We start from the raw sequence: 12,967 nt of genomic DNA on the forward strand, positions 1-12,967 counted from the left end.
TTATTTACATCAGAATATGAAAATATGAGTCTTTAGAAGGAGAGTGGATCTTGGATTAACTCCTAGCTTGGATTTTACAATAAATAAGGCAATTGCAAAAAAACGGCCATTTTGGACTTTTCGCAGGCTATTTTGCAATAACGTATTAACGAAATTAAACTTGCAATAGCTCAAATTGTTGGTTTTTTAATTTACTACAATTTTCTATTTAAAACTTTTTCTCTAAAATGAATATCCCAAGCTGCAAACTTAAAATTTTTAAAAATTGCAAATTTAACAAATGAAAATCGTCATAAATCGTTTAAACAATCTGTTGAATAACCGATGGAAGACCACATCCGAAACTCTAAAAAAATATACAGGGTGCTATTAAAAAAATTAAACTTAGGAGTTGTAACTAAGCCATAAATATTTAGGGGATGATTTTTTCTACGATATATTAAAGTGTATTACAAATGGAGTAGACCAGTTTTTGTCCTATTCGAAAATCTTGTATTCGTTTGTCCTATTCGTTTAAGAGATATAGTCTGGATAAATTAGTCTGTATATTTTTGATTTTTATACCAGAGATACAGGGTGTATTTTTACCTCCCCAGAATCCTTGAGGTAAACCTCTTTTAGGTGTGGGATTTGTCAAATATTGACATAATCACCAAGGGTACAGATCGATATGTTTTAAAATTTGCCATTAAGGTGTTTGTTTTTGGCTGTTAAACAATGCACCTGGCTTGCGTGTTTGTGAGTTTGTTTTCAGCTGTTCATTCTTGGCCGTATGCTGTTTGCAGCTGTCCACTGTGGATCAGTCGCTGCACGTGTTCTAATTTTGGTCCACCCCGGGTATTTTATTTCCCCGGCATCGCCCATATCTAGGAGACTATAATCTCACATAAAAAATTTTATTCATCAGATATAAATTATGACAGAACTGACAACCCAAAAGAGACTAACTTCTATTTTTTAGGAAATCTTTATCAAGCTCTAAATAATGTAGAAAGGTTTGCCGTGAATAACGCAAGAGTACTGCAGGATACAGCATCACCAGTGGTGAATATTTTTCCCCATCTACTACCATCTGTATTATCTAGCTCACCGGATATACGTCCAGCACCAGGTACAATTTACAAGGGCATGTAAAAATGTGTGTTATGTATTTTTACCACAAAAGCGATATTACGTAGGTCAAAATTTTTGACGTAAGAGAACTGTCAAAACATTAGAATGTGACTTTTCATTCTTGCCATGATTATAATAAACATGGCAATAATGAAAAGTCACATTTTAATGTTTTGACAGTTCTCTTACGTCAAAAATTTTGACCTACGTAATATCGCTTTTGTAGCAAAAATACTATACATAGTTAATATAAATTTTTTTCTTTACAGGCTTTGACGAAATTACAGCAAGCATTTTTCGATATTTTAAAGCCATTTTTACTTATCAAATGGAGCTAATACAAATGGCGCAAAGTATCAGTGAGCGCGTTCTATCCTTTCAAATTTTTCCTTCTATACCTGAAAATTTTGAATTAGGTATGTGCAATATTATAGAATGCATAATAATATATTATAATAATATTTTATTACCTGACTTTTTTATTACCTAAGAATTAATATACAGTGCGCTGGAATAAGTGTTACCTCCCCTTAATAACTTATTTATTTCTAGCACATAAGCAAAACGCTCGGACAGGTCGATTTTTAAAATAATCAAAGTATATTATAATATCAATCTTGGGGTGAAAGTTCCTTAGAATAAACAAAAATTTCTTTTGAATGCTATATTTGAAATTAAAAGTCCGACTAAATTTTTTTTCCCCTGTTACTTATTAAAATAATCATTATAAAATTTCTCAGGGACTTCTGACCCTCGATAATACTGTAATATTTCATTCTGCGTTTAAATTTTTCCAAAATACTTATTAGTTTTCTCAGGATTCAAAAAAAAATTAATACATTTCAAATAAATTCTACCGAAATTTTGCGCCTACGGTCTCAAAAAGGATTAAAGTATTATACATTTTTGTAATCAGTCTTTCAAAAGCTTTTAAATGAGTTGTCACATGATGTACTTTCCTATTTAAAAAAGGATGTGTACAAAGAAATAAATATACTTAACAGGTTATTTGTATTTTATTTAAATATTAAACTAACTTTCTTACCTACCACTTTTAAACATTTTTTATTAAAACGATACCAAAAATTAAAAAAGAAATATGAATCGTCCGGGATTTGATCCCGGGACCTCTTGATCTCCGGTCACACGCTCTACCAATGAGCTATACAATGAGCTTTTGCTTTGACAGGTTACAAGATTTCTCATACATACTGACAAATTTAATAGACCTAGTGAAGTATACAAAATACTTTAAATGTACTTACTATTATTATAAAATATCTTATTCCCGAGGAAGACAAATCCAAAGACAAAAAATTATAATAAATAATACATTTACTAAATACACTAATATATCCTTTTAATGACTTATTTGCGCTGACAGCGCTGATACATACATATCTTGAAAGAGTAGCAATGAACTACTTACTGTCTGTGTGCGCATGCGCCCGGTATTATAAAATTTTACTCTCGATAGTAAAGAAGTATAACTTCAACAATCAAAGTTATCACTGTCACCTGAAGGGAGACCGCGGAAAGTTCGAAACATTGATGCTTTAATATACTATGATTATTTTAAAAATCGACCTGCCCGAGCGTTTTGTTTATGTACTAAAAATAAATAAGTTAGTAAGGGTGAGTAACACTTATTCCGGCGCACTGTATAAAACAACACAAGTAGAAGAATATACCTGAGTTATGAAAACAGTAGACTCTACTTCTTCTTCTTTAAGCGCCATCTCCGCGACGAACTTTGGCAATCATCATGGCTATTTTAAGGCTGTTTCGAGGTTGCTGCTCTGAACAGCTGCCTTGAGCTACAACCAAACCATTCTCTCAGGTTCTTCAATCAAGAAACGCGTCTCTTTCCTACGCTTCTCCTACCCTCTATTTTTCTTTAAATTATGAGTCTAAAGATGTTATACACTATTTAGTATTCCAGTCACGATATCTTTCTTACTGTCAATAAATATTGTTAAACTAAATATAATAACAAATTGTTATTACATATATATTATCTATCTCATCTTTACTTTTTGAATTTTTTTCTTTATACTCTTTTACCGTTCAATTAGAAAATTCATACCTACACATCAAAATTCAAACGCTTGGTACCAAATAACTGGGGGGGGGGGGATTTTATACTGTATTAATTGCTTTATAGTTAGTAATAACTTGTAATTTTTTATATCTATTTGGATCCAGATGACGTACGTAATTTTTTTGTAATTTTCTGTATTTATATTGTTCCAGATGATGTACGTGACTCAATTTCTAAATGGATAACAAAAAACCGGTTCTTATTAGAAGATCTATTAAAAGATATTTTAGATTATATGCCAGCATTTCCTCAACTTCCAGGTATGATACCTAGTATTATAAGGTATTCATGTTTATTATCCCAGAGAATGGTAGTTTTCATCAGTATTGCATACCCCCCCCCCTACATGCGACACAATAAATCGAAATTTTCGGTTTTGTCAACCTGACTAAATTGAAAAATGGCCCAAATGCCTTCTTAAAGTTTTGGAAAAGACCAGCCAATCGATATGTCAACCATCCATTTTACTCCAAAGGTGTGGGTGTTACGGTCCTCGTTTGTCGAAAAACCCCTCTTTGGTTTTCCGAAAATTATTCAAAATTTCCACCTACCAATTGCGCCAATAACTTAATTTTTGTAGGAGGACTCCAGACACGTCTAACAGTGTATAACTTAAAAATGATAAAATTCGAATTTTTAAGTTATAAGCCTTATAAGTATGATCAAATCCATTTCAGATGGGAAAAGGATTCAAAGATTCAAAAATTTATTGACTACGTTTATAAAAAAAATTGAATTGTAGCAAGTCAATTTGATATATATAAAATTTATAAGATAATTTGTATATACAAATACAGTCGAACCCGCTTATTGGAATAGCCTTCGTGCCAATCAGAAGTATTCCTATAACCGGGATATTCTAATAACTGATCATTAGTCCATAGTAGAAACGTTTCGGGACCTCAAATGTATATTCCTTAAACCGGGGTATTCCTTTAAGAGGTATTCTAATAAGCGGGTTTGACTGTAACATATATTATAGAAATATAAATACATTCACTCACATTCACAAAACGAGACATCGGAAAACATAGTGAGTAATATTCATGTTCATCATAATGCTTTAAAATGATCAAAATATTCACTAACAGAGTAAAAAGCAAATCTCAGAAGATATTTTTTCAGAATGACTTTAAATTTATTGATTGTAAGGTTTTTAAAATCCGTAGGTAGGACATTATGTATGGCTTTTTCAAGCTCACTAAATCCTATAATATCTTCAGATATCATATTTGACCTTTGGTACATCCCATGTCAAACCCATGTTTAGTAATCAAAAACGGTTAATCCATTTAGTTATCGAGCTCCAAAGTATACTCCATTTAACCGTTATCACTAAAATGGTCTATAAGATTATAGTAGTTGCGACGCTAAACTTGATCAGGCAATCCGAGTTTATTTTCCAGCCATCCCCATTTTTTCCAATCTATTCCGAATGAATAGAAAAAAATCTAGTGTACATTCGATGGACAAAAAGAATTAAATTTAAAAAATAAATATTGAGATAGCTGGGATATGAACTTTATCACAAGTTCAGTATCATAACCCATAGCCCATTTGGGCGATAATGCGCAAAGGTATTTATAACGTTTAACGTGTAATCGAGAAACATTACATTCAAGTTCATAATATAACGTGGCGCAAAAATGTATTTTCATTTTAATGAAAAATAAAAAATCCTAGTTTTATTTTGAAATATGTTTCCCTAGTATTTGCCAAATTTGAAGTAAAACAAGAAGCCTCAAACTGCAAACTTTTATCAAACTCTTTTGTGGCGCGCTTATTATTATTTATTGGCGCTTATTATTTATAATTAATGGCGCTGTATTAATTATTATTTACTTGATCAATTATTTAATTAACGCAAATCATACATAAAAATTAAGAAAGAATCTCAGGGTGCATTTTTATAATATAAAAAATGTCTAAATTATCTTATGTTATACTTATCATCTTCTCTCGTGGTTTCAGTATCTCTTAGTTGATCCTTATCGGGATAAAATAGGAAAAGGAAATAAATAGAAAAATCATAAATAAAAACATACAATTACCTTTATTATCAAAAGCAATGCTCTGTAAATTTACCAATTAAATTCTGTGGGCATAACTGTCCAAAAGAAACTTTTACCATATAAATTATTCTAATTCAAGCAAATATTTATCGCTTTGTTCTTGATATCATTAATAAAACAAGCTAAACAAACAAATTTGGTATTCGAAAATTACTTATACTTCCTATTAAATTTTTGAAATGTTGGAATCTTAAATGCATATGCTTTTACGTAAAAAATTTAACTTCTGATTATAAAAAAAAATCTATCACATAGGTTATTGACTGATCTTTTTGATTCACACACAATTATGTCTCCTCTTGACCCAAACAGCTCCTCCTTGTTGATTATGTTAGGCTACCAATCAAAGCCCTCTCCGTTCTCAGCAAACAATCCAGCAGGATACTAGCAACTATTTCTCCCAAACACAAGCCAGGCATCTTTTTTGCCAGTACTCGTTCAATAAACTCCAAAACTCTCTCCTCTCTTTCTCTCTACAATAATCTCCTGAGACCCAAGTATCTATTTTACTTGGTGTCACAAATAATTTTTATAATGAAAATTCTTGTAACTTACTCTCTTGGACTGTACATAATCAAAGAGGTATTTCTTCTCGATTTGATTTGTCTCTCGTACCACTTTTCGGCTACTCCCACTATCAAAACAAAACACTAGTACTTGCTGCTGAACTACTCACGAAAACTTTTGACTGCCCCTTTCGGATGCCGGTAACATAATAAATTTCTCTTTCCAAAACTATCTCAACATTCAAACAAACTTTCCCCATTCCAAATTGCCAAGCCAATCAGAAACATTTCTCTCTCCACCTCCCTCTGTTTCAATCGAAAAACCCAGTCATTCTTTCAAACAATATTTCTACTCAAAACTAATGACTTTTCGGAAATTGTCTAAATATTCCTGTCATTAAACAAACATATTTAAAATACCAATTCTCTTTACCTCTATTTTTCTAAAAACTAATAATTACATCTACCTGTGGTTTTACATTTCCCGTAAACAATCTTTTTAAAATTATAATCCTAAATAACTTTCACTTCACTTTTATTTACAAATGTATTTTATTTTTCAGGGAAAAACTAATTAAGGAGAAACCACCTTGCGTGAAAGCTACTTCTAATAAATATTTACAGATCAATATACAGGGTGTATCAAATTTATGTGCCCGCGTTTAAAAAAAAATTAACTATCAATCTTTGATTGATAGATTGATACACAATAGTATATTTACATTTAACTATATATAAAATAATAATATAACTATACATAATATATTATAACATATTTAACACAATATAACTTCAAAAATTAACAGAATATTAGTTATACATTCCCATTAACATAAATAAAATGAGCTAATACCACTGTCACTAAAATAAATGATAAACGTCAAAATTTTTAGTAAACAAGATATTAAAAGTAAAAAATATACTGACATTGTTTTCTTTTGTAGCTGGAATATTGCGTGTGACACTTATTTTTACGGAGTTTAGGTGTTTTTATTCTTGGTTTAGTTTAAATGATGAAAAAAATATACAGGGTGAGATTTTAGTGCGACATTGGTCGATAATTCCATTACGGTAGAAAATATTCAGAATAAAAATAATTGTCTCCCGTTTTATAACGCTCACGTAACTTTGGGAGTATAGCAGGCTAGTCTGCTATATCTAGGGCCTACGGTATACAAGGAAGGTAACAGGGGCAGTGCTACGCTTCAACCGCCTATTATTACATCTGGTTTTACCCAGGGTACCCATTTTATTCAGGCCGAGTCGACCTGGGGCCTATAAACATTTTAAAAAGGTCTAGTTGTTCTTGCCGGCGTAGGATTTGAACTCCGGACCACCGGCACGCGAGCCAAGCACACTACCGCTTAGCTACGCCGGCCCTAATATTCAGAAAAAATTAATTTACAAAAAATTAGCAATCATATTCTCTAGGTTTGGGTAATTTACCGAATCCTACAGAGTGATTAATAACTAGGTGGTAAAGCAAACGTATAATATTCCAAATGGGACATCCTGTATATTTTCTCATATTTAGATTCTAATATTTAGATTAGACTTTGAGTTACTAAAATTTCTTTTTGTTTTAGATTTTATTGTCCCCATGGGGATAACCGTCAATGATTATATCAATAATTTACCAGGTACTTATTTTCCATTTATTTTTTTGTGTGCCAAAAAGTTGTTCATTAAAAACAATGAATATATATTTTCTAACCATCATAATTTATGATTTTTAGAATCAACCCGTGCTACTTTTGGCAATATCTTGGACTTTACTGTACCCCTTCTATCAATGGATACTTCTGATACTTTGGAAACATTACTTAAAGCATTACCGTTACAAATAAAAGCTGATATATCTGCTTCAACATCACCAAATATATCAGATTCAATATTACCCAATGTAGCAACTTCAACATCATCGGATATAGCAGTTTCAACATTACCCAACGTAGCTGTCACGACATCGCCCAATATAGCTGTTTCAACATTGACCAATTTAACTTCTTCAACTACGCAGAGTATAGCTGTTACAACACCACCTAATATAGATCTTCTATCATCTCTTACGACAGGCTTTCCAATGTCATCTTCGACAGCCAATCCAACATCGGCCACGACAGCGGTTCCAATATCGTCCAAAAAACGCTTTCCCAAATTCCCAAATATATTTAATTTAACATCACTCTTTTCTGTGCCTAAATTTAATTTTACTTTTTGATTGTGTTGTAAATAAAATATCAATAAAAACATTGCAAAAAATTTAAACATAACAGTTATTATTTATTGAGTGAGAAGTTTTGTACAGATTTGCCATTGCTGAATTTCCATTAATTTTCACTTATTTCTACAAAGAGGGCAATCAGTCCAACCCTCTTTTGTTTTCCTGGTTGCCTACTGTCGCGAAGTATTAAAGAGGTTCACTTTAAATTGGCGCAAAAAGTGAAGCCTTTGTGTTTTTTGAAATAAGCAAGAAGTTAGTTGCTCGAAAACGGCTAGCGAGTGTGCCGCAAAGATCTTATACACATAGATTTGGCCAGCTCCGGAAAATAGCGTAATGTGGAGCAGTTCGGGTCGGTGGTCTATCTATCTCTCTCTACCGGCGTTTAGCTTTCTCTCTCTAGCATATGATGGCTGCCTCCTCTGTGTCACTGTGGTTCCATTACTCCCACCTCTTAGTAGATACGCTCACACTCGTACGACAGACAAAGAGAACTAGACCACCGTACTTGATATTGACGTTACACCCCGATGCATTGAGTAGCATATCCCTAACCAAATCTATCCTTTTACAAGTCTCTGTTGTGTGGCGTTTAAAAATCTATCTTTTGAGGTTTTCTTGTTTATTGTCGACTTTACGTAATTGATGTTGATAAATGAAATCGAGGGCCCTCGGAAGTCTGGATGAAAGTACGACTATTAAACGGTAAGTGGACCTTTTTGTGAATCGATTATCTCCATTATTTTGTTCATCTCGCAAATTTAAATTTCTTAAAAATCCGGGTTGATTAAAGCTCTATGTAGAGATATTTCCTCCCGAAACGTACATACATCATTTTTGCATTTTTGTGTGCTTACCTAGACTAGTGACTTTTCTATTAATTTTGGATTTGCATCTCACCAAATCTATTAACTGCCCAGCTACAAGTACTCAATAATTAAGAATAGGAACTTTCTTCCTTTGTTTCTGAAGTTCTGAAAATATTATCTATGAATTGGATAAGTTTAGGCCAATATTTAGAATATTTTCTGTCATTCTGTTGCCAAAAAATTAAATTCAAAAAGTTATTCCTTCTGGGTCTACCACTTCTACTGTCACTAAATATACTTCTCTAAGAAATTAACGCACCATCTTAAAAATGAGTCATTTTTGCTGCCTCGAATTTCCTAAACGATTTAAGTGATTTTTTGTTGTTATAGCCTCATTTTTAAACGCTTTTATTTAGTTCAATAGTTTGCGTCAAATATTTAGACGTTAATTTGAGTGCCTTTTCTCCAATGCAAATGAATGAAAATTTGCAGATATATGCATTCGCGGGAACAGTACACGAATAATCAATAAAATTTTTTTTTTATGTTTAAGAATTGTTTAAATAAAAAAAAACGATTTTAATGGAAAATGCTTAAATTCTCTTGTTTTTTACAATGTAAAAACTTGAAACTTCTACGGATTGTAGCTAATGATATGAACTATACATAATTTCACTTTTTACGTTAATTGTTTACGTTATGCTTCATAAATAAACAACAAAGTTTCAAATTTTTTGCCGATTCCGACTACTTTTCATATTAGTACATTATAATGGGATTTATCTCATTATTAAGATTTTCTAAAAATCCTTAAATTAACTAAAGTATTCGTTAGATAAAATGCAGCAATTTCAAGCTGAAATTTTCTTTATGTTTATAGGAGATTTTCATGATATTTCAGGAGATTTTCATTATTAGGAGATTTCCATGATATTTTTTCTAACAAAATATGGTCTATTTTTATTAACACTTTTCTGTCGATATTTTTTTTTTCATAATTGAATGCTGAATTTTTTTTTATACCGACTTTTTTATTCAAATTTTTTTAATATCGGTCGAATTTTAGTATAAGTATTTTATAATAAAGTACAATTAAAGACAATTTAGACAATAAAAACCAACTCTTGTCAAGGAAAAGGTACAAAATGAAAATTAGGAGATATTAGCATACCCATTTCGTGTTTTGAAACTAACTGGATCTCATCTAGACTGAGTATATCAGATCAGACAGGAATTTAGGGATGCAAGATGTAGAAGACTTTTCAAGCGCACAACTATCCATTTTGTCTTTTTGGAACTAACCTTCTCACGACTAAGGACGTGCAAAAGGACCGGAAGCAAATTCAAGGGTATAAAGTTGCGAAAAACTACCCATCGAGTGGGTAAGGGTTATAAAATGAAGAATTTATGAAGTAAACGATAGATATAAATGAAGAATTATGAAAATAATACAAATATAGGAAGGAAGATATATATGAAATATAAAGTAAATTATAAATGATATAATGAAGAACTATGAAGAAGAAGAAGATTTATGTTTAATAGTACACTATGAAGAAAGTACTAAGGATAAAGAAAATGAAGAAATATGTAATTATTGTAAAGTACCAGACAAGAAGAAGAAAAAGAAGAAGAAAAAAAGAGATAATTTCTAATAGAAAATATGCAAAATTTGAGAACATCAAAAGATTTGTCTTAATGGTCTAGTAAAGAAGTAGAATTAACAAGTAAGTTCAAATGTAGGAGTTGTAATTTTTTTTAAACCTCTGAAATCAAGTAAAGTATAAAATACAATTTCTGAGTATAGATTTTCGCAAGTCATAAGAAAAGAATTAACTAAGAATAGACGATGTTTGATAATTAGTAAAATAAATTGTATATATATGTAAATTTTGTTTATATACTTTTTTTGTAAAAATTTGCATAAATCTATACATATAACGTAATCAGTTGATGATGATAGTAAGAAAATTTTCTTCTGTTCGGGGAGGAAAAAGGAAGCACGGTACATGGCTCAGAAAATTTTCTTTTCTAAGGGGGATGATATAATGGGATTTATCTCATTATTAAAATTTTCTAAAAATCCTTAAATTAACTAAAGTATTCGTTAGATATTTATTTATAAAACAATAAACATCACTTACATCACGCATATTTGTTATAATAATTGCAAAGTAGAACACCTTAGCTAAAGTCCACGTTTTGCTTAGATCAACAAGGTCGATTATTCATTTTGACACACTAACGAGAATATATACAAACATATTTACAAAACGAAGTATTTGATAAATATGGGAACATGATCATGATCAGATTTGAGTCATTAGTGGGTCAGTCGAATTAGTTAGTTAGGTTTGGGAGGTTGCTGCCGTTAGAGCAGAATAATGTTCTATCCTATCAACTGAATACATTTATATGGTATTAATTTAACCAAATAAAGGAGTTATGAGAATATAGTGTATTCCTGATAGTCAACCCCACCACCAGAGCAGTTTAAATCACCAGTTACCACCATAACATCATATGTTTTATACATATTTTAAGAAACATGACGATATATTTTAATGTTTGAAAAGTGTAAGACTAAAAGGTAAAAATAAAAAAATATGAAAAAAATTGTTAAGAAACGCTTTTCTTTAGTTACGAGTGACTAAAATTAAAAATATTATAAAAAAAATCAACTAAAAAGCAAAAAATAAATAAAATTGAAAAAATCTAACACATTTGTTAAAGAAAAGCGTGGGACGAAGACCGTTTTTAACAATGTAGCTGTAACCGTATTGTTGCTAGACAGGTATATTGTCATTGTATACCGGGTGTACCAATCCAACTGTGTTTTTTTCTCAAAGTTCACTACACCCTGTGGAATATTCTAGCATTTATAAAATACTGAAATTAAAACCCAACAATATGTTTTCTTAATATTCTGTTTTTTGATTAATTCGCTTAAGATGGATAATAAAAAAGTTAGGTACTTTAACAACTAGTATTGTTTTTCATCAATACAGGGTGCCTTTAAATAAGTATGGCAAACTTTAAGATGTAATTTTGTATGAAAAAATAATGACAGTTTGTTTTATAAACGTTTGTCCGTAAATGCTTCATTTCCGAATGCCGAGATAGGAGGTGTTGACATTTTTCTTCCAAACTGACATATTATTGATTGCTCCAAAATTTGGTTAATATATGCAAATGAAATTTGGTGGGTTTTAAGAGATAGTTATTGTGCATTTTTTGACATAAAATTAAGAATTTTATGTTTACCATTGGCCAACATATGTGTCATATTACCCGTATGTGCGCCAATGGTGAATATTAAATTTCTAACTGTATATCAGAAAATACACAATAACTACCTCTTAAAACCCCTCAAATTTCATTTGCATGTCTTAACCGGTTTTAGAGCAATAAATAAATCGTCAGTTTGTAAGAAAAATTTCAACACCTCGGAAACGAAGCATTTGCGTACATTTATCAAGCAAACTGTCATTATTTTTTCATGGAGTTTTTTTCCTCTTAAAGTTTGCCATACTAATTTAAGACTACGCTGTATTGACGAAAAACAAGGATAGTTGTTACAAGTACCTAACTTTTTTATCATCTAACAATGTTAAGAAAACCTGAGGCTATAGGTAGGTTTTAATTTCAGTATTTTATAAATGGTGAAATATTCTAAAGCGTGTGGTGAACTTTGAGAAAAAACACAGTTTGATTGGCACGCCCGGTATACAATGACAATTTACATATCTAGCAACAATATTATTACAGCGATATTGTTAAAGAATAAAGCTATAACAGATTTAAAAAAATAACTTAAATCGGACAACAGGTTTAGAAAATTCGATACATCAAAAATGACCCAATTTAATGGTAGTGCGTTAATTTATTGGAGAAGTGTGTAATAACTCAGGCGGCCATGCAGTTGCTACAACAAATACCGGTTATTGAGGTGAAGTTAGGTAATTCCATCGTTTTGTAATACCGACGTTACCGATTGGCGACATTAGATTATAAATTACTGAAATATCTCAGGTAAAAGCCGATTTATTTGTATCAATCAGTAAACATAAAGTAGCTGTCGGGAGCCAAAGTTCCCCACAGTCGTGAAAGGGATAATGGATCATCACATATATTTTATTATGGGG

The 12,967-nt window shown here is 31.1% G+C and overlaps 1 protein-coding gene across 4 annotated transcripts in view; it reads left to right on the top strand.

Annotated features, from left to right (window-relative positions):
* Nucleotides 1–8,054, top strand: part of LOC126882880 (uncharacterized) — a 27,689-nt gene extending 19,635 nt beyond the window's left edge. For 2 of the 4 annotated variants that reach the window (XM_050647940.1, XM_050647939.1), the window contains exons 3-7: nucleotides 962–1,111; nucleotides 1,383–1,529; nucleotides 3,367–3,474; nucleotides 7,379–7,432; nucleotides 7,529–8,054. In XM_050647940.1, coding sequence (XP_050503897.1) covers nucleotides 962–1,111; nucleotides 1,383–1,529; nucleotides 3,367–3,474; nucleotides 7,379–7,432; nucleotides 7,529–8,013 — 944 coding nt within the window. In that variant the 3' untranslated portion in view covers nucleotides 8,014–8,054. The remainder of the gene's footprint in view (nucleotides 1–961; nucleotides 1,112–1,382; nucleotides 1,530–3,366; nucleotides 3,475–7,378; nucleotides 7,433–7,528) is intronic. The other 2 variants (XM_050647941.1, XM_050647942.1) reach the window with 2 other exon arrangements.
* The last annotated feature ends 4,913 nt before the right edge of the window (nucleotides 8,055–12,967 follow it).

This window comes from Diabrotica virgifera, chromosome 4, assembly GCF_917563875.1.
Source record: "Diabrotica virgifera virgifera chromosome 4, PGI_DIABVI_V3a".
Classification (NCBI taxonomy): Eukaryota; Metazoa; Arthropoda; class Insecta; order Coleoptera; family Chrysomelidae; genus Diabrotica; species Diabrotica virgifera.